This window comes from Cucurbita pepo, chromosome 4, assembly GCF_057944985.1.
Source record: "Cucurbita pepo subsp. pepo isolate OVF chromosome 4, ASM5794498v1, whole genome shotgun sequence".
NCBI lineage: Eukaryota > Viridiplantae > Streptophyta > Magnoliopsida > Cucurbitales > Cucurbitaceae > Cucurbita > Cucurbita pepo.
The window spans coordinates 7,085,640-7,107,225 of NC_141801.1; the positions used below are offsets into that span (position 1 = coordinate 7,085,640).

The window sequence follows — 21,586 nt, forward strand, 5'->3', positions numbered from 1 at the left end:
ATAAATCACTCTCTTCCTTCATTCACTCTCTTCCTTCATTCACTCAATCTTAAATCACTAAGAAAAGAGCAACAAAAAGCAGAAGCGCATTCATAATCCAACAGGTGGGGTTTGACAAAGACGCGCCACTTATGGGAGTGGCAGACGGCGGAGCAGCCGGGGCTACGGCCGTCGGGCACACTAAGACAGCAAGTTTCATTCCTTCAAAGCAGTAGCCGCCGCCGGCAATGAAGAAATAGGGCCGCAGCTCCGTCAGCTGAAACACGTCCCGTCCACCTCTTGTAATGTTCTTTATGTACTCCTTCTCGGTGCAACTCTCGTAGCTCGTTTCGTTCACTTCCAACACGTTGTAGTATCGCTTGTCGAACACGAAATCTTTTCAAATAAAATATTAATATACAATTTTAAAAATTAATTATTTCCTCATACAAGTTTTAAAAATTTCACTCCTACTTTCTTACCAAATTAATGAAACTCAAAAATATTTTTAAAATATTTATAAAATTTAAAAATATTTTTAAAAGTCAAAGAATATTTTTTATTAATTCAGTCCTCCATATCTCACAACAAAACTTTATTTTCTAAATAATAATAATAATAATAAATAAATAAATATATTCATCCATTTCAAATCTTTAATTTCGGGTGATATTTTTTTATTATTTTAAAAAAATAAAAGAAAAAACATTGGATATTCATGAAAAAAAATGATTTTTTTTTTTTTTTTGGAAGTACATGCATGAAAATAATGATATACAAGAATCACGACCCTTAAATTATTATAAATATGAAAAATTTAGGGACTAAATTGGCAGTACTATAAAATGAAGCTGAAGGACGAAAACTAACCGAAACGGTTTAAAAAAGCTCACAAATTTGTAGGACCCGACTCTACTTGACCCGATTTTCAAAAAAAGAAAGAAAGAGATAAGAAACTTACAAAGCCAATCACCGAGATAGAAACGATGCGAGGAGGACCAAAGGGTATAATTGAGATTAGGGTTCCATCCTTTAGAATTGCCCACCTTATGGAGCTTCTCTCCCATTGCAAGTGTTGCCCAAGCCATTGCCACTATTACCATTATCACCCTCACTCTCATTTCCTCCATTTCTTCCTCTTTCTTTTCCTTTTGCTTTGCTGCTCTTTAACAACTTCCATGTCCACAATTAAAAATAAAGCTCTCAAAATCTTTTATTTTTGCTTTTTTCTTTTTTTTTTTTTTTTAAAAAAATTATAAATTTTTATAATTTCACTTGAATTTTGATATTATTTTTAAATAATAAAAAAATTAAATTAATTTTTATTAGCTTAATTTTTTAAAATATTAAATAAGACATGGAGTTTTAAATTTTTTTTTTTTTTTTATTTAGTTTAGAAAATTTATTTCAATATTTTGAAATTAAATAAAAATTTTAAAATTTAAAAGATTTATAATTTTGGTTTTCTGACAAAAGAGCAGTCAACGTGAAGCATGACTTGGCTTTATTTAAAGCTGTTTGTTGGCAGACAAATCCTGTGGGGCCCACATCTTGTGTTCGTTACTACTTCTGACAAATAACTTACTAAATCTTTTTTATTTATTTTTTATTTTAAATTTGAATGTGTTAAAAGTTTCAAATTTTAATTTCAGATTTGACCATGGGTTCGTGTGTTGCACGCGCATTCTATTAGGACTCGTAGTAATATGATTAAGCGAGGAGCGACGTATGCTTAAGCCTCTGGCCTCGTTCTTGAGAAAATGCTTTAGAAAACGGGGTGTGAAAACCTCTCCACAAAAAACATGTTTTAAAATGTAATATCTTCCCGTGGTACTGTAGTGGTGGACTTGGCCTGTTACAAATGTAATATCTTCCAGTGGTACTGTAATATCTAGGTAGGGAGCCTGCTGCTTATTTATAGCTTGACCCGTTATAATATTTGGTAAACATGGTTAAATCTGGTAAAGCTATATATAGTAAATAGCTATATATATTAGATGGTTAAATCTGGTAAAACTATATATACAGTAAACTAAACTATATATCAAGTTCGGTATAGCTTTGAAGATGTACTTTCTGTATTCTCTGTATTCTCCCTTACTGTATATACTTGAAGTCATCAATATAAATCTTTTAGCCAATTCTCCTTGCACTTTCTCTATCATGTTCTTTGTGTTCATCTAGATCGAGTGTGTGCGTTGTTGTGCGATCCTAACATCTACTAGTGGTATGTTTGGGCTATTACAAATGTTATCCGAGCTAAACACTAAGTAGTGTGCTAGCGAGGATGTTAGGCCCTCAAGGGAGATGGATGGATGGTGAGATCTCACATTGGTTGGAAAGGGAAACGAAACATTCAGAAAATCTCTTGCTAGTAGATTTTTAAGACTGTGAGGTTGACGGCGATACGTAACGGACAAAAGTGGACAATATCTGCTAGCGGTGGGCTTGAGCTGTTACAATAATTATCGAACATCAAACTAAGTTAAAAAAAAAATGAAACAGACATATAGTCTTATGATCGTGACATCCGACGTGTTATAGTTTATTTTTGATAATTTAATTAATTTTGAAATAAAAGAAATATATTCAATTTTTATAGAAAAAAAATGGTTGGCATGCAAATTTGGTATTAAAAAAAAAGACAATAATTTATTGTCTTTATATTTTCGTATAAATGCCACGTGGAAAAGCTTTCGAATGGTCGTCTCAGACACACAACTTTATTTATTTATTATTATTATTATTTAAAAAATAATAATTATATTATTTAAATATATTTTTTCACGTGCGGCTTGCTTATAATACACTTTTCATTTAATTTCTTGTCTTTATATTTTCAAAACGTAAATTGTTTTTATTTTACTCTTATTTTCCAACTAATTTCCAGTTCATTCCATTCAATAAAAAAAATTATATTTATCCGTAATAAATATATAAATATATATAAATAAATCTTCTCCTAGTAGACGCGTTTTAAAGCTGTGAGGGAAAGTCCAAAGAGGACAATATCTGCTAGCACTGGATCTAGGTCGTTACAATGGTATCAGAGCCAGACACCGGACGATGTGTCATCTTTCTCGCTGTTCCCCGAAAGGGGATAGACACGAGTGCCAGGGTGTGCTAGTACGGATGCTGGCCCCAAAGGGGGGTGGATTTGGGGGCGGTCCCACATCGATTGAAGGAAGGAAAGAGTGCCAGCGAGGACGCTAGGTCCCGAAGGAGGGTGGATTGTGATGTACCACATTGGTTGGGGAAGAGAACAAACCATCATTTATAAGGGTGTGAAAACCTTCCCCTAACAGACCCGTTTTAAAGCCCAAAGAGGACAATATTTGCTAGAGGTGGATCTAGGTCGTTACACACACACACACATATATATATATATATATATATATATATATTACATTAATAACTAAAATCTCATAAAATAATTATCGGTCATAATACATCAATTATACAAATCGTTGAGTTAACCCAACCAAAAAACTATCACCCACAAACCGAACCAAATTTTCAATTTTCTAAAATTCGAACCCAATTCAAAAAAAAAAAAAAAAATCGAACCCAAACCATATTGATTGGATTATCGGGTCGTATGAAAAAAAAAAAAATCAAATTCTAAGCACAAACCAAACCCGCTGCGAAAATCAAATCAAATTAAACCAAACCGAACCGAACCAGACCGCACCCGAGTACGTATGGCAAAGGGAAGGGTTAATGGGCTGGATTGTGGACCCAGTCAACAAACATTGCTTTCTTTTCCAAATTAGCAATCTATTCATTCAATGAATGTTAAAAGAGACAGACGAATCTATACTCACATGGTTGGTGGTGGTGGCTTGCCCCTTGCTGCAACCAAACCCATTTTCAATGGCCAAAATAAATTATGAGTATTATCAAATCTCAACCCCTATGAGTTTAATACCCACCACCCATCAACAACACCAAGAACATCATCATCAACAACAACAACAACAACAAATTTTTAAATCAACAACATAACACAAAGAAACTTGATTCAATAACTAACTAGATCTTCCTTGCACAAATTGGTGAAGCAAGATCTCCTCTGTTTCAATGTCAATCAACAACACCGGTGGTTTACCATATCAGGGCCCGAGCAGCTGCGAAAACAGCGGTTAAAACGAACGGGGTGTACCCGATGTGGGTTGATCTTGAAGCACTGCTCTTATCATTCAAGGGCGAGCTTGAGGGCGGGGGCGGTAGGTGCTCGACATGGATAGCGAGCTTCATGCCTCCATAGCAAAACCCTTTGCCACTTATGAAGTAATAAGGCCTGGTTACATTCAAATGAACAACATCTCTTCCAGCTCCTGTGGTGAAGTTTTTTAGTGGATTCTCAGAATTGCAAGCCTCGTAGTTTGTCTTGTTCACCTCCAACACATCCATTTGGTTCCTGTCGTACACAAAAACTAACAACAAAGACCAAATGAGCTATAATCCCGACATCCTCGTCGAACTAGTTCGAGTAACTAACCATATTTCGACCCAATACATTCAATCTTCGAGAGTTTTTCTCATATAATACTCGATAGATCGTTACGATGTAATGTACATACGTGCACGTGCAAAGGGATACATGGATGAACCGACATTACATCAAAACAAGAGCGACCGAGAGATTATGCAAGTTTGAACTTTCTTTTCAGCTCATTGCTAGTAACAAACCAAATCTTAGCAGATTTCTCTAAACGATTCGATAACCGAGAACAAAACATGTTGAAAGAACACGTGTTGGTCTGCATCAAATCCAGATTCTAAAACCTAGTCCAAATCTCAAGCTAAGGGACAAGAACAATCAAACACAGAAATTCGCAGAACCAAGAACATCAAGAACCAATTTCATTTTCCTACTTCGTACACCAATTTTCTCAGCAGCCAAACAGAATCAAGAACATCAAAATCCGACAAAAACCCACAAAATCTCTCCTCAAAACTAACCAAAATCCAAATTATCAGCTACAAATCCAAACACCATTAACAGATCTAAAGATAAAAGTGCTTACAGAGCCAGTCGTCATAGTAGAAGTGCTTCCCTTCAGCCCAGACAGTGTAGTTCACATTGGACGTCCACCCCATGTTGTCACCAACAGTCCACCGTTTAGCTGAAACTTCCGACACCGCCGCCGCCAGCAGCAGCAGCACCACCGCCGCCAACAGCCCACCGCCGCTGCCCCTTCTTAGAACCTCCATAGCTCTGTATTTTTAGCGTAGTCTAGAAGGGTCTGGTTTGAGGTTTTATTTAAATGGGTGAGGAGGGGATTAGTGATTATGAAGATTAATTAAGAGTTTGCTTAATGGATCTACTGACCGCCATTATTTTTTTCAATTCAATACAAATTATTACACCTCAGCTTTTACTTTATTTTTTTTGGGGGAAATCAAAGTTTAACAATTTGGTCCAAAAGTTGAGATTTTTTCACACGACAGCCAGCTCAGGTTTGGTATTGTTCTTAGAATTCTTTAAAACTCTGTTGAACTTATATGTTTTGTTAATATATGAACAGATAATGATACTAAATGATTTTGAGTCCATAATTTAAGGCTGAAATGGCTCTTATTTGTTGTATTTTGGGGAGTTGTGGGGCATCAAATGAAGTGGAAGACTACTCATTTCACACATAATCTAGCTGTCAATTTATGTGCTAAGAGAGACAATGGTCCTAGCTTGCAAAAAGAAAATTCAATCAAATTTAGGGTATTTTATTTGTGACTCCAAACACTAATCCAAATTTACACTCTTAACGGCTATTTTGTTCATCTGGAGCTATTGTAATTTAGTCTCATTATGCTATATTAAAAGACGAGTAATTTATGAACTCATCACGCTATACCCATGAAAAGGGGAAAATGTTTAGTTTTCAGGCTTATCGTGTTATACTCGGTGGGAAAGAAAAAATGAATAGTTTACGCTTTAGTAACATTGTTTTATTGAATCTAATATTCACAAACTTTTAAGGAAGAATGAAATATTATCAAGCACCCTTCACGGTTGGAAAGGATAACGAAGCATTCTAAACATTTAAGGAAGAATGGAATATTATCAAGCAGCTTTCACGGTTGGAGAGGATAACGGAGCATTCTAAATTATTCCTACTGTTGAAGAGGATAACGAAGCATTTTAAATTTTTAAGGAATAACGGAATATTATCAAACACCCTTGACTGTTGGAGAGGATAACGAAGCATTATAAACTTTTAAGGAAGAATGGAATATTATTGAGCACCCTTCAGTGCTGGAGAGGATAACGAAGCATTCTAAATTTTTAAGGAATAATGGAATATTATCAAGCACACTTCACTGTTGGAGAGGATAACCAAGCATTTTTTATAGAGGTGTGGAAAACATTAACTCTGATAGACACGTTTTAAAAATCTTAAAGAAAACCCAAAAAGAAAAACCACATTGACTCTGATAGACACGTTTTAAAAATCTTAAAGAAACCCAAAAAGAAAAACCCAAGAGGAAAAACATTGACTCTGATAGATACGTTTTAAAAATCTTAAAGAAAACCCAAAAAGAAAAACTCAAGAGGAAAATATATGCGAGCGAGTTGTTACAATTTCACATTGTATTAATAGTCCTACATTTTTCTTAACCCGACTCTTATGATTTTTTCGATCAATGTATAAGACATTTATTATCTTTTTTAAAGTTGAATGTTCGATCTCACTTTATATTTTTTGAATAAAAAAAGTTATAATATAACTCAATGAGGTAGTTCATTGTTTATCGGTAGCTTCTTTTAATAGGTTGAAAGTTCACTAATCCTCTATTCTAGTTCGAGTTAAAAAATGAATAAAGTTTTATCGCGGTAAAATCTACAAAAGGGCGTTTTAATTCACCCATTTTTGTATGAACATTGAAAAGATAAAATAACTTGGAAAATCTGGTGCTAAACCATATGACACAAATTAAGTTAGCTGCAAAAACAAGTCAGCAGTTCCATAGACCAAACACAGCTTCAACTTGGCTTCTGACATTTAAGTAAGATCATCAATCCAATCTTCTTAATAAATATTGAACTTGAACTTCCTTAGTCAATGGCATGATCCAATCCCCATATAGATCAGCAACCAAGCTGGGTTTGATCTTATAAGTTGCTCGGCATTCAGCTTTCGGTGCATCGGTCGTTACCTCTTGTCCATAAACCGTTGCTTTCATCTCCACTCGCCTTTTCACAACCTCCTCCACCGTCGGGTATGTCAAGATATCCATCAGTTTTTGCTTATCCTTTGAAAAATTTACACAAAGGAAAAAGTTATTGAATGAAAATCCAGAAAAGAGTCAGCTGGAGGGTTCCATCTGGTTTGAGTTTGTTTACCTGTGCTCTAATAGCTGCTTCGTACGCCTCCGGTGAGGCTCGAAACTTAGCTTCTGCTACGAATTTTCCATAATGGATTCTCTTTGATAAAGCCTGCCAAAGTAAGGAATTCATTCATACAATTCTTGGAGATTGCCATGTTAATCAACGTGAAGTTTATGCATAAAACGGTGAATCTTGTGATCTTAATAACATTTAAAGCAGAAAAAAAAAAATTAAATGGTTATCTAAAGGGGCCTAAGTATCGATATATTTGGCTCTTATTAATGTGCTTGTCCCAATAATCGACTTAAGACTTCCCATTTTTAAGTCAGTAAAGTAAACTAATACAACGAGAGAGGATTAGGTGATTTCGATTTTCTAGTAACCAATAAAAGAATCCAGATCACGTTAAACTAGTAGCAGCAAGACCAGCAAGCTAAAGAAAGTGGAATAAAAAGGAAATGCTTCTTGAAAACAACTAACCTGATGGTTTTTAATAACATAACCCAGATGAAATCTAAAATCGCCTAAAATTGGCTCGACTCAAACACTGCAAATGAAGTCTAGAGGATGAAGTAGAGACCGTAAGTCCCTTCGATGGCATCCCATAAAATTGAAATGCTGATTTATGTACCATAGGCCACATTTATACAGGTAAAAATCAAATGTTGAAATTTTGAGTAAAGTTAGTGAAATGAGATATAACTTCAACAGCTGAGCAGCACATAACATATATGAAGACAAGAAACATGGCTCAATATTGTAAAGTCTGGAATATACAAGATTATTGCCGCATAGAGGACAACAAATTTGTTATTATGCTAGCTATCTAATTCTTTTGTTGTCTGTCCTCTTTTTTCTTTTTATCTTAATATTTATTTTAGGCTAAATTAATTGAAAAATACTCCTAAACCTTCCACTTTGTCTCAAAAAATGCTCCTAAACTCTCAAAAGTTTTAATAATACCCTAGACTTTCAAAAAAATCTAAAAAATACTCTTGCCATAATTTTGGATAGAAACCGTTAGTACTTTATTTCAAAAATACCCTTGAACTTTAAAAAGTTTCATTAATATCCTTCGACTTTTTAAAAAAGTTAAAAAATACTCTTGTCGTTAGTAATTTGTTTAAAAGACACTCATAAAATTTTAAAAATAACATTAACACCACCTTTATATATAAAAAAAAACAGAAAATGTTTTTATTGTCAATATATGGATGGAAACCGTTTATCAACACCTCATAAATTGTCTCCAAACTTTTAATGTTACTTTTGAAAGTTTATGAGTATTCTGAAGTATGGTATTTATGATGAGTATTTTTTAACTTTTAAAAAAAGTTTAAAGGTATTTTTAAAGTTTTTAAAAAAGGAGTATTTTGAAGCATGATATTTATGATGAGTATTTTTTAACTTTTAAAAAAAGTTTAAAGGTATTTTTAAAGTTTTTAAAAAAGTTTAAGGGTATTAATGAAACTTTTGAAAACTCAAGGGTATTTTTTAAACACTTTTTAAAGTTAAAAAGGTATTTTTGAAACACTTTTAAAAGTTCAAGAGTATTTTTGAAACAAAGTATTAACGGTTTCCATCCAAAACCAACGGTAAGGGTATTTTTTAACTTTGTTTTAAAGTTTAAAGTTATTTTTTAGACTTTTTGAAAGTTTAAGGGTATTATTGAAACTTTTGAAAGTTAAAAGACAAAATGAAATGTTAAGAGGTATTTTTATTAATTTAGCCTTCACTTTAACAAGACATGATTCATGAAATGGATTGGTTGAAAGGCACACCTGCAAACACAATGTGTCGCAAACAGCACTTGATCCACAATTCCCATCATCTCCTTCCTTCACTAATCTAGGAATGAGATCCCTAAAGTACATGTCCCATACTTTTGGATTGATGTTAATCGAATCTGCGGCTGGATGTAGTACCTGTTTGCCACATAAGTAGTTGACATATAAGAAAACAGAGCAACAGAACCATTTACAATATCGAGCCCGATTTCAAGAGCATTGCTCAGATGTCATGTTATCAGTTACATACTAAGATCTCCTGCTTATTTTTAAGCTCAATCATAGTGAAATATAACTGTAGAACGTATTATGGAGACCAACTCAAGATGAGCATAACTCCAAGCATCCTTAAAAGATATTTACCAGAGAGGATTCTAGGCTTTGATTGATCAAAAGAAGGAAAAAAGAAAATCCACCTCGACCAATATGCCCTGAGGCATGGCCATATATAACATACATGGTTAGGCAATTAGCCTGGTTTTGTAGGGAAATGATTGCAGAAGAGTTCAAATATTTCAATTTGAGAAGTTAGAATTGTTGAAATAGGATGGACCATTGAAACTATTAACGAAACACAGCTATTTATGATAGTAAAATTGAGAACATAGTCAGCATCATTAAACAAGCAATAGTATATGTTACCAATTTTCAAATTTCTCTTAAGGGTCTGGCTTGCCCTTCTTTGATTATTAAGGTTAGGGAGCTTTTCCTCTAGGATGTATTAAGATTCTTGAACTATAGTATATCAAGTCAATAGAATGTTGCATTCTTTTGTTTCACAACTTTGAGTTCTAGATTTCGATAGGGACAACCACATAATTTCGAAAGAGAAGGGTACCGTGGAGGAAGTTGTTCAAAATAGGAAAGAAGAATGAGATCATGATCGTAAGCGAATGTGGTCCCCATTTTTTGAATAGTGTCTGCTACTAAATTGAATAGACTAACGAAACATGTAGATTAGTTCGGAAATGTTCTAAGGACAAACAATTTTAATGGCATGCGAGCTTAAGTTTACCTGAGGATACTGCATTGGAGGCAATAGCGGTTCCGGCAAGTCATTTGGGAAGAAAGGATGTTCATCAGGGCTTTTGTATCTACCCACCTAACATGAAACAGATTGTTGTTAAGCAGAAAATCCGATGAAAATGAAACCTTCCTCTCATTATTTTACATCTTAATTTTTACTAAGGTTTCTGTCTTCTCGCATACCTGAGCATGAAGCTTTTCAGTTTCTTTGACCATATACTCTACCAAAGAACCATGAAACCCATCCATAACAAAAGCATCCCGGTCATAAGTATTGGCATTGTAACAATACTGTGTTCTCTCCATAAGATTGAATATTATGCTGTCCTCCTGAATGATTAATGAAAATCTTATACCCTCGAGGGTCAAGGTCTCACTCATGTCCACCCGTTTCTTCCTTGCTAGTGGTCTACAGCAATCCAATTTCAATTAATTGAGGAGGAAAAGAACGAAAAGCAAAGGGATTTTAGATCCTTCAACCTACAAGAATTACTCTTTAGCTTGTAAAAAAATGCAGCAAGGGTCTCTAAGTCGAGGAAATCATAGAGACGCCTCAAATGGACCAGATAGCCTTACTTTGAAAAACATTTTCTTTTACAAGTATTGTCAAGCACCTTTCGGAACCTTTCTAGACAAGTGGCATACAAAATAGATATGATGACGTAATTTTAATGGACTTTGGCCATGCCTAAAATCATAAGATTGTGTAAACAAATGTCATGCAAAGGGCAACAAAGTTCTTAACACAGGACATTGTTTAGATCATGAACTTTCATTACTATGCTTCTGAGTCTTAAAAACTCTTAAAAGGTTTCATATATGCTCTCAAACTTTGAACTGTAATTCAACGTAGTCCTATTATCTTATATCCAAATTCTGCATTGTCCTATTACCGATTGTCATTAACTTAAAAATAACATAAAATGTTTATAACAAAAACAACTAATTTTCACGGCATTAGAAGAAGAAAGTGGATAGTTGAACAAAATAAAATGGCACATACAACATACCTCCTTTTGAAACAACTTTTTGAAACTCTTTTATTGGTTGTGCCACTCTATTTTGTCCAGTTTTCCACTTACTTTTGTTTGATGTTAAAACACACTACATAGAATCAAAATTTAAAGTGGAGCAACTTGATTAACTTGATTGAAACCTTTTAAAAATTTAAGAACTATACAGACACGACAATCAAAATTGAGAGGATACATTTGGTAATTTAATCTAGAATATACATGCTCAGAACCTAAAAGAACCACAAAGAGTTGACTGAATGTGTTATAATTGTGTACATAAACAGCAGGCACCTAAAACTACCGCCTCCCTTTCCTAATTACCATGTCGCCAAATCCAAAAATCTAACATTCAACGACAATGGAAAGTTCGACTTGAGCATTTGCATCTAACGAAAAGAAGCAAATTAAAGACAACACCACAAGAATTTGGCGAGCATAACAAATCAGACAGCAAATTAAGTAGCAGGCATAGAAAGAAGAAGCAAACAACAAGATTCGTCAAAGGATTGTGCTGTATATACCCGGTGGAAGCGGAAGAAGCTTGAACAGGGCGAAGGCCGCCACTCAGCACACTCGAGCAATACTTCGAACTGGTTGCGGGCATCCGATGTACGAACAAAGAACATCTTGGTCGAGAACGGAATCGAAGCGGGTGAATATATGGGGCCGTTCTCAAAATTTTTGCCTCCATCTCCATTGAAACAGTATCGAAGAAGTTAAGCTATGGAGCGATGAAAAAGAGGAGAAAAAGAGCAGAAATGGAAAGGAATCTGTGACGGTGTTGGCGAGTCGAGGAAACGCCATTTCTGAACTTCTTAGCTAATAATAATAATAATAATAATAATTAATAACTTACGTGTAAAATACTTCCAAGCTTAAATAAGAAATAAATAAATAAATAATCAAAATGATTTATAACTCCGAGCTCTCGGTTCTTCCTAGAGAATGTCGAGATAATCACAAGAAGGAAGTTAAGAGAGTCGAGACTACATTAAGCAGTTTTATGGGCCTATGTTAGATATTTGTGATATGTCCGAGACAACAAGATCTTCAGTTTTATTGAGGGGCTGAAGTCGTGGGTGAAAATCAAGCTCTACGAACAAAGAGTTCAAAACATTTCCATGGCCTATGCTACCACAAAACGATTGTTTGATCTTAGATCGATGAACTCCAAGAGATAGGGCAAAACAAAGCGTCTGCAAGTGGTGAAAATGAAAATTACTGATCAAAATCTCCCAGAAATTGGGAAGTGACGGAGACCTCACAGCCAGAATAGTCAAAGTCAAAGTGAAGACCCCGTCTGGTTTCATATGCAATGGAGCCCATCAAGTATCTAAATGTCCATAGAAAGCAACACTATACACCTTCCAAGCAAAACTTGAAGTAAATTTAGAAGTTGAGTATGAGATGGTAGAAACAAAAATATCGTTAGCTGAGAATGTTGGACACCCCCGTGTGGGGGCAGTAAAGTACTTGTCTGCTCTCTAGAAGAGAGTGGAAGAGACCAAAGAGTCAGTGAAACGTGGTCTTATGTATGCCAAAAACACTGGAAGAGACCAAAGAGTCCTAGGTTAATCATAGAGTGGCCAAAAACACTACTGTCGACTCTGGAGCCACCCACAACTTCATGACAAGGACCAAAGCAAAACGCTTGAATATCCTTTGGCATCGAGATGCAGGAAAGATGAAGGTCGTCAATTTGGCAACTTTACCGATCTTAGAGTTGCGAAGAGAACTCTAATCAAGCTAGGGACTTGGACTGGACGATCCAACTTTGTGGTATTCAAGATGGACGACTTCGACATCGTGTTAGGGATGAATTTCCTAGAACACAAAGTCATTCCTATGCCTCTAACAAAAAAAACTTAGTTGTAATAGCCCAAAAAAATAATAATGGAAATAAATAAATAAATAAAAATAATTATAAAAAAATATATATAGATAAAAATAATAATAATAATTCATAAATAAATAATTAAAAGAGATTACTTAAAAATAAAAAATAAAAAATAAAATAACTCTCCTCAACTCATCCTTATGACAGAAAAAAAGAACAGAGAGAAAAGTAAAATGGCTTTCTGTAGATGGCAGATTTAGAGATTTTGGTCTGTTATTGCCGTAAAATCCTATCTCAGATCCCTTCTCATTTATAGTTATGATTATAGCAAATTAATTTAGGATCCTATTTGCTTTCCTCTATCCAATATTTTATCGTATCATGTAATAATCAAATCTCATTTTCAATATCCAATCCATTAGATTTTTTTTGTTGGCAATTCTATAAATCTGTAAGATTAGGCCTACAATCTATTAAAATTGACCAATAATATCTGTTTAAAAAATAAATTGAGTAGGATGAATGTCTGTTTAGAGAATGAAAATCTATTTATACAGAAGTGAGGAGAGAAGATGGAAGAAAGATTTGGTGAACAAAATTTAAAAATAAAATTAAAAATATAGGATAAGAAACTCCATTAAATTTTGTCATTGTCCAGTAATAATAAATTCTCTACCATAGTAATAATAAAAAATAAGATATTTAGTGAAAATAGCATTAGATATATATATAACATTTCACTTTTAACCATGGACCAAGGTAGATTAGAGATAATTTTATAGGGTTCAAATTTGAAACTGATGTCATGGGCTCACATAGGTTGACTTGGGTTTCAAAGGACGGAATCGAACTTTCATTAAAGATATATTCGTGACAACGACTTAAACTAACCAGGTAAGTGGCCTTACTATCGGCATGGTTATATTTGATGTTGACACGTGCCCCGTGGTTCTGCACGTGTCATATATACTGATATGTATGAATTATCTGTGAATCGGTATGCTTATATTATGTTTATGTTATGTTATAATAGGTGAATTGTATGATAATAATTATGGTATGATGTGTTCAAGGATATTTTTGAGATAGGATACGAGAAGATGCACAAAACGAAATCTAACTATAGGAGAAAGATACATTCATAAAACGTTAAGGTTAGGTTACATACCGGAGTGCTATGGATAGAAGAGATTGATGAAAGAATATGGTTAGGATATGGGTAGAAAGGGATAGGTTTGTGATAGATTGATAGAACGATAGTGTTAGGATACGTTCCTATGATGATATGATTAAGGCGTTCATGTAACGATATGACTATGATAGGTATAAGAACGTTAAGGCTATGATAAGTTAGGGAACGATATGACCACAAAGTGTTTACGATATGACATGTTTATGATACGATATATTGTGATGTGATATGTTAGTTTTAGATTGTTTTGTGTGATCATTGAGGTAATTGTTGTATGAATTGCACGTTATGAAACGTCATGTTAAGCAAGGAGCATTATGCTATGTTTTCTAAATTGTATGTATACAGCATGTTATGAATGACATGATATCACGATAAATGAAATGAAATGTAACCCCGTTAGATTATGTATGATACGTAGACTAAAAAATGAGAAATGACATGTTAAGCGTGAAAGATGATAGCGGGGTTATATTCATTAATGATTGGGGATCTCATGCATTATGTGTGTTCATGCATTGGGGGGATACCCCTACTCCATCACGAGGATACGGACGCGTACATCCAATGGTAGGACAACGTTTGTTATGTTTTGCATAGCGCTGCCGTGATGGTTACTAGTTCTAACCGGTGTTTGGCCTAGGGAGCGTCCCAGTGTATGCTCGCCTGACAAGTAAGGTGGTGAGCCCATACTCGCACGTATGGACTATGTGTAGAGTATATGGTACACGTCCAAATTACCCGTTAGAACAGCAACGTAGGAAGACAGATTGAAAGATAGGTCCCATCATCTCGTTTGCATGTGATTGTTGCATTTAACCCCAATAGTGGAGTCACTTACTGAATATTTCTTTTAAGTACTCGTCATGTGCTACTACATTTTTTAGGTTAAGGCAAGGCATTCCTATACAGATGACGACGGCATCGCAACTCGAGACCATGATACATGCATAAGATAGTGGTATTTATTTTCTTAGACTTAGGCTAGAATGAGATGTTTTTAACTTAAACTCTTGTTTATTTTATTTAGTTTTTTGTTGTGTCGTTTTAAAGATGTTTTCGAAACATGTAAGTCCATGGCTGTGTTTTAAGGTAAAGGTTATGTTTTATGAAATTTAAATGGAGTTTTTCGCATTCAATGTTTATGGTACGTATACAGTAACGACCTTAAATTAAGTAGAAAATTTCGGGTTGTTACATTAGTATTAATGGGGGCCAATCTGACAATTATCCAGACAAACACTCGTCAGCCAGGAGGGGTGAAAATGACGTCAGCACTACAGTTGAGAAAGGATCTTAGCCTCGTAATCGATTTAGAAACACCGCGACGTGAAACAAGGAAGTTAGACAAAGTATTTATCTCCACCTGGGCAGATAAATAATGAGATTGATGTTATATCGGAGGCAAGATTGCTTGCCTCAAATGCATGTCATACGACTCAACTTGAGCTACCTGAATTTTACAAGTAGCTAAATGTCTTGCAAATAGTTGGGTTCATTAGACACACAAGTACCATTGTTAGTGATCACCCAAAGGCGGGAGAGAAACACCAAGCCAACGCTGCTCGTCGAAAGAGAGGGACAGAGACAAACCTCTGAAACAATACATGTTCACGTAGAAATACCATCTAGACGAATGAAGAGAAGGGTCAGTTAGAAGCGTCGATCACGAAAAATTCAAGGCGGAGAAAGTTTTGATCAAATTGAGGTCATATCAACTTCGAGGTTAAAACAACTAGAATCAAATATTGGGGCGAAAAATTCTGCGGACCAGTCGAAGTTATCCACAAAGTTGAGAATGCATAATATATGATCCAATTGCTCCCATGGATGCGAATTAGCCCTTTTGTCCATGTCAGTAACATGAAACATTACTCTCCCGATCAAAAAGACGTCAAGCACATAGAGGCAACATAACCTCACGCAAAGAAGAAGAATTTCCAAGTGAAGAAAGTAAGAGAAACTCCCACAGAGAAGAGGCCAAGATGTGGTTTTCAACAGTTCTTTGCATATTGGAAGAGACTCCTCATTGCTGAAGTCAACTGGAAGCGCGTCGAAAGACCTAAAGTTAGCCTCGACCTACATCACTAAGTTTGCGAAGAGTCGATTGATAGAGACGTCAACCAATTGAGTGGGGGAGGATGTCACAGTCATGCGTGTCCAAGGTGGTTGTAACGACCCGGGAAAAAGAAAAAGAAAAAGTAAAAAAAAAACTCGGTCATCGGAAAACTCGCGAGTTTTCCAGCGACTGCTGAGTTTCGCGGACCCCACGCGAAACGACAGCCACACCTTGCTCAAACAGAGAAAAGAATGAGAGAGAGAGAGGGAGGGAGGGAGGGAGGGAGGGAGAGGGAGAGGGAGAGGGAGAGAGGGAGAGAGGGAGAGAGAGAGAGAGATAGATTTCGGATAACGTCGGCGAGTTTCCAATTCCTCTGACGAGCCCCAAACCACTCTAAAACCGACACCAAATGCTCAGTTACCACCTCGAGAAGGATCCTTAACGAAAGCACAATAACTCAGAGTATGTTTTGTGCCTTTTCGTAAACGCTGTCGTCGGTAACCGAGGTCGGAAAATTGAATTTTCCTAAACGTTCTTAGATATGTGGTTTTAGGAATTTTTGGGCCACTAAACTTCGAGGAAGGAAAGAAGGACGACAAACATAGAGGAAAAGGAAGAAAGAGGACCGAAATTGGCAACGAAAATGCCGCGGGAAGGAGAGAGAACGCGCTGGAAAATCGACCGAAGTCGAGTAAGGAAGACGAGATCTATGAATCCGGGTCAACCCCAACCCAAAACCCGATAGAGCAGCCCGACTTCTTTCCCCTTGGCCTCTGCCTTCGGTCCAGTCCAACTATAGTGGCCCAAACCTCAATCAAGCCTAGAAGCCACGGATTAGCTGAACCGACCCAAGACCAGACCCACGGTCCAATCGAACCGGCTTACAACCCAAACGCTTGCGGTCCAATCGAACCGGCTTACAACCCAAACGCTTGCGGCCCAATCTAGTAAACCGAGGCCCAACAACCAGCCCCGCCTAGTAGCTTCTGTAGCAGCCAACCCGAACCGGAGTGCGACCCGCGCCTCGACCTGACGCTCACCACACGATGTGACATGCTTTGCTTTTGCCACGTGGCACACAGCGGCACAGGCGGTCCCTCGACTCGGCTCGGTGCAAATGGCTCGGCAGCTCCCAGTGGCTGTTCGACTCGGCTCCCCTGTTTTCAGCCCGATTTCAGCCCCGATTAAGGTATCTGAGGCCGTTTTAGAGCCATATTTCATATTTCTTGAAATATTGGTAAATTAATTGTGAAATATTAACTGAAGGTGGCAAACGGTGTGATAGGAAACAAACCACGGCAACGTACGAAGCAGCTCTCACGAAACGGGAGTTTACATTTAGCTAATTAGGGAGTACTTCGGCCAAGGCGAACCAAGTAAGGGGTCTTACTATAGAATAGGCTAAAGATTGCTTGAATTATGATGATGTATGAGTATGACGTTGTGTTGTGATGTATGTTAAATGAACGTTATTTATGTTTCGATGCATGATGTACATGTTATATCTGATGCACTTAATGGCTTCTGTGATAAGTATGATGTATGCATGATGATGTTATTAACATGATGATGTTTTCCATGTTGAACATGCCTTATGATGGTGTTTGCCATATTGCATCATGTTGTTAGATCGACATAGGACACAACCCTAAGAGTATGAAAATGATATTAATGTAAATATCCACGAGCACATGTTACATAGTTAACCAAGAGATGAGACTTGAGGGTTGTGTTAGAAGAGATGTATAATTGGATTTAGAGGGACCTCATGCATATTGTATGTTCATAAACATAAGGCTACTTCTCCCAGAGATGATGAGTGCGGATGCGCACCGTATGATGAGCGCGAATGCACACAGATGAGGATGTTCATGAGGCACATGACACTATGGGGTTTCGCTGACCTCCGAACGTTGCTACAAATTAGCTTGATCAGAGGGTCCAGGGGGTGTGCGAGCGCGTTGGGGATTCACACTCGCACGTGTGAGTCGTGTGTAGGGAAGTACTACACATCCAATTTATCCGAGACTGGAGGCCACCCCTAAGATGATTAGAGATAGGTCCCTAGATCATGATTGCATGTGTTTGCATTTGCATGGCCCCCAATAATGGGGCCACTTATTGAGTATTCTTTGAAATACTCCGGCCGTGTACCACATCATTTTTCAGGTAAAGGTAAGGCACACTTGTACGGAGGATGGCGACATCGCAAGCAGAGAAGAGACTATGGCACGTGCATATGGTAGACTCATATTTACATTCATAGTCTTAATTAGAATAGGTTGTTTTGCATTTCATTATTTTAAACTATTTTGTATTTGGTTTTATTTTTCTCTAAATTTCAGTATTTCGTATGTAAACACGTAAGACCATGACCGTGTTTTTCAAGGGAAGAAGTTGTTTTAAGCATTTTTCGGAGTTTACGTTATAAATGATGTTCATGTAAGAGTTATATTTCTGCATTATAGATGCACATGAAAAGTTAGTAATGACTCTTGAGTATATAGAAATTTAGGGTCGTTACAACATGAGTTAAGGTTGGGACGAATTAGAAAAAATATTTGGACTAACCTAAAATTTTGCGTTAGTTAGGTTGGTAGCCCGAATGACAAAATTCACAACCTAACCGAATCGAACCGAACCAAACCAAACCCAACTCTTTATTTTCAAAAAGTGTGACTATAGTTTGCAAGTTTAAGACATTAATGAAATTGATTAATTCATATACTTGTCGTTGCAATTAATATGTTGATGAGTGAACTTTAAGATACTTTCAATATCATTTCTTGAATCAATATTAGAGGCTATAAATTTTGACAATAATTATGAAATCATGCCTCATTAGAGCAACCTAAAAATGACTTCAATTAAAAATTCTTTTAAAGGGGATTGTTCATTTACCCAAATATATTTAAAAAATAAAGTTCATAAAATTTAGAGATTTAATCCGACTTAATCAATTGATTAGTTGATTAAGAACAGCAAGAACTAAAATGATGGATTTGGAGGAATTTATTAAAACCAATAATAATTGGGTGAGGGTTAGAGCTGGACTATTTTTCAATCGGAATTCGTCGAATTGGAAGCTTCAACAATGGAGGCTCCCCTTTATGATTTCATAATCCTAGGCGCCTCTGGTTTCACCGGCAAGTACGTGGTTCGAGAAGCCCTCAAATTCCTCAACCCTTCTTCTTCTTCTTCTTCTTCCCCTCTCAAATCCTTCGCTCTTGCCGGTCGGAATCCCACAAAACTGAAGGAAACCCTCAAATGGGCAGCGCATCCCAACTCACCGCCGCCGATTCCGCTTCTAACCGCGGATGTTTCCGATCCACAATCCATCCACCACATCTGCACCCAAACCAAGCTCATTCTCAACTGCGTCGGACCCTTCCGCCGCTACGGCGAGCCTGTGGTGGCGGCGTGTGTAGAGACAGGTTGCGATTATTTGGACATCTGTGGGGAGCCGGAGTTCATGGAGAAAATGGAAGCTAATTATCATGAGAGGGCGGTGGAGAATGGTTGTTTGGTGATTTCGGCTTGTGGGTTCGATTCGGTTCCTGCTGAATTGGGTTTGATGTTCAATTCCAAGCAGTGGTTTGGGGAATCGGCGCCGAATCGGATCGAGGCGTATTTGAGCTTGGAATCGAAGAGGAAAATTGTTGGGAACTTTGGGACTTTTGAATCGGCTGTTCTTGGTGTTGCTAATGCCGGCCGGTTAGTGCAATTGAGGCGTTCAAGGCCCAGAAGACCTCGCCCTACGGTCAGCAAATTTCTTCAAATTTACATTAATCAAAAGCTTTAGTTTCTGGGAATGTTTGAACCATTTGTTATGATTATGATCTGCTGATAACAATCTGTTTAGCTTACTTTTATGCATAAACTTGCAATATGTTGTGAATTTTGTTGTCTCAGATTCCTGGTCCTCCTCCTCCTAAAGGACCTACTGTAGAACACAACAAAGAGACAGGCCTTTGGGCTGTAAGATTACCTTCAGCTGATGCCACTGTTGTTCGTAGAACACTCTCTTTTCTAGCTCAAAACCCTCATGGTCTTCCTGGTGTTAACGAGCGTGTCGAAGAGATCGAACAGAGGACGACGTTTTGGTCATCAGTGAAGCCAGCTCATTTTGGAGTAAAAATTGGTTCCAAGTCCTTGATTGGCACTCTGCGGATCATTGCAGTTGGAATGTTCATAGGGCTGTTTGGTAAAACGTCATTCGGGAGGTGGCTTCTCTTGACGTTCCCTTCGGTTTTCAGTCTCGGTTGGTTCAAGAAGAAGGGTCCTTCGGAAGATGAGGTCGATAGTGCGTCGTTCAAGATGTGGTTTGTTGGTCATGGTTTTAGCAACAAGAGTGGTGCAGGCAATGGAGAACCAGATATGAAAATTGTAACGAGAGTGATGGGGCCTGAGATCGGATATATAACCACGCCCATAATCCTTGTTCAATGTGCATTGATTGTTCTAAGCAAACGCGAGGTTCTGCCAAAAGGAGGAGCTCTCACTCCAGGTATCGTGTTCGGACCTACTGATCTTCAAAAAAAACTCGAAGAGAATGGGATATGTTTTGATGTGATTTCAAAGAATGCTTAGTAAGTGAATAATGTGTCGTTACTTTTGCTGGATTTGTGTCTTTTGCATCTGAAACTGATCTCTGTGATATACTTTAGGTATGTAAGATTACTCTGTTGGTTTTCTTTCGAGAACTGAAGTTGGGCCCATAAGAACATTAAACTTAGAACTGAAGTTGTTCCATAGCCGCTATGCTTTGATACGCCCTCGTTGCATGCCCAGTACGTTTAGATACCATCTAGAAAAAAAGTAGTACGAACGAGTGTAAAACTATTCATTAAGTAGCTCATATATAGGAAAATAATCATTCATAAACATTTATTGAAATCGTTTATGAGAGATCCTATATTGGTTAGGAAGGAGAACGAAATATTATTTATAAGGGTGTGAAAACCTTTCCCTGGTAGACACGTTTTAAAAACCTTGAAGGGAATCCTGAAAGGAAAAACTCAAAGAGGATAAGATCTGCCAGCGGTGGACTTAAACTGTTATAAATAGTATCAAAGCCAGACATCGGACGCTGGCCTCGAAGGAGATGGATTGTGAGATCCAACATCAATTAGAGAGAGGAACGAGTACTAGCGAGGACGCTAGGCCTTGAAGAAGGGAGGGAGGTGGATTATGAGATTCACATCGATTGGAGAGAGAAATGAGTGCTAGCGAGGACGCTGGATCTCGAAGGGGGTGAATTGTGAGATCCCACGTTGGGGAGGAAAATGAAACATTTTTTTTATAAGGGTGTGGAAGATCCAATATCGATTGGAGAGGAACGAGTGCTAGGGATGACG

At 36.9% G+C, this 21,586-nt stretch overlaps 4 protein-coding genes across 4 annotated transcripts; 1 reads left to right on the plus strand and 3 right to left on the minus strand.

The window, feature by feature from the left end:
- Window positions 1-1,150, minus strand: LOC111792899 (early nodulin-like protein 20). Its single transcript, XM_023674521.2, has 2 exons — window positions 941-1,150; window positions 1-375 (listed from the first exon to the last, which is right to left on the minus strand). Exons 1-2 carry the CDS (start codon window positions 1,107-1,109, stop codon window positions 50-52), a joined length of 495 nt encoding a protein of 164 aa, XP_023530289.2. The 5' UTR covers window positions 1,110-1,150; the 3' UTR covers window positions 1-49.
- A 2,585-nt stretch (window positions 1,151-3,735) lies between these two features.
- LOC111792898 (early nodulin-like protein 16) lies at window positions 3,736-5,259 on the minus strand. Its single transcript, XM_023674520.2, has 2 exons — window positions 5,010-5,259; window positions 3,736-4,415 (listed from the first exon to the last, which is right to left on the minus strand). The coding sequence occupies exons 1-2, from the start codon at window positions 5,194-5,196 to the stop codon at window positions 4,084-4,086; spliced, it is 519 nt and encodes a 172-aa protein (XP_023530288.2). The 5' UTR covers window positions 5,197-5,259; the 3' UTR covers window positions 3,736-4,083.
- Window positions 5,260-6,790: 1,531 nt separating this feature from the next.
- LOC111792884 (chorismate mutase 1, chloroplastic) lies at window positions 6,791-11,947 on the minus strand. Its single transcript, XM_023674501.2, has 6 exons — window positions 11,663-11,947; window positions 10,309-10,534; window positions 10,115-10,201; window positions 9,094-9,237; window positions 7,328-7,420; window positions 6,791-7,236 (listed from the first exon to the last, which is right to left on the minus strand). Exons 1-6 carry the CDS (start codon window positions 11,836-11,838, stop codon window positions 7,000-7,002), a joined length of 963 nt encoding a protein of 320 aa, XP_023530269.2. The 5' UTR covers window positions 11,839-11,947; the 3' UTR covers window positions 6,791-6,999.
- Window positions 11,948-19,242: 7,295 nt separating this feature from the next.
- Window positions 19,243-20,932, plus strand: LOC111792872 (putative mitochondrial saccharopine dehydrogenase-like oxidoreductase At5g39410). Its single transcript, XM_023674483.2, has 2 exons — window positions 19,243-19,989; window positions 20,142-20,932. Exons 1-2 carry the CDS (start codon window positions 19,324-19,326, stop codon window positions 20,817-20,819), a joined length of 1,344 nt encoding a protein of 447 aa, XP_023530251.2. The 5' UTR covers window positions 19,243-19,323; the 3' UTR covers window positions 20,820-20,932.
- The last annotated feature ends 654 nt before the right edge of the window (window positions 20,933-21,586 follow it).

What these genes read in the sequence shown, in the direction of transcription:
- LOC111792899 (XM_023674521.2), bottom strand. Translation starts at nt 1,109, where the DNA reads ATGGAGGAAATGAGAGTGAGGGTGATAATGGTAATAGTGGCAATGGCT. An exon ending in CTATCTCGGTGATTGGCTTT is followed by an intron (nt 376 to 940) that starts GTAAGTTTCTTA and finishes TTATTTGAAAAG; the next exon opens with ATTTCGTGTTCGACAAGCGA.
- LOC111792898 (XM_023674520.2), bottom strand. Translation starts at nt 5,196, where the DNA reads ATGGAGGTTCTAAGAAGGGGCAGCGGCGGTGGGCTGTTGGCGGCGGTG. An exon ending in CTACTATGACGACTGGCTCT is followed by an intron (nt 4,416 to 5,009) that starts GTAAGCACTTTT and finishes CTTTGTTGTTAG; the next exon opens with TTTTTGTGTACGACAGGAAC.
- LOC111792884 (XM_023674501.2), bottom strand. Translation starts at nt 11,838, where the DNA reads ATGGAGATGGAGGCAAAAATTTTGAGAACGGCCCCATATATTCACCCG. An exon ending in CTGAAAAGCTTCATGCTCAG is followed by an intron (nt 10,202 to 10,308) that starts GTATGCGAGAAG and finishes GTTTCATGTTAG; the next exon opens with GTGGGTAGATACAAAAGCCC. An exon ending in AAGCAGCTATTAGAGCACAG is followed by an intron (nt 7,237 to 7,327) that starts GTAAACAAACTC and finishes AATTTTTCAAAG; the next exon opens with GATAAGCAAAAACTGATGGA.
- LOC111792872 (XM_023674483.2), top strand. Translation starts at nt 19,324, where the DNA reads ATGGAGGCTCCCCTTTATGATTTCATAATCCTAGGCGCCTCTGGTTTC. An exon ending in CCAGAAGACCTCGCCCTACG is followed by an intron (nt 19,990 to 20,141) that starts GTCAGCAAATTT and finishes TTGTTGTCTCAG; the next exon opens with ATTCCTGGTCCTCCTCCTCC.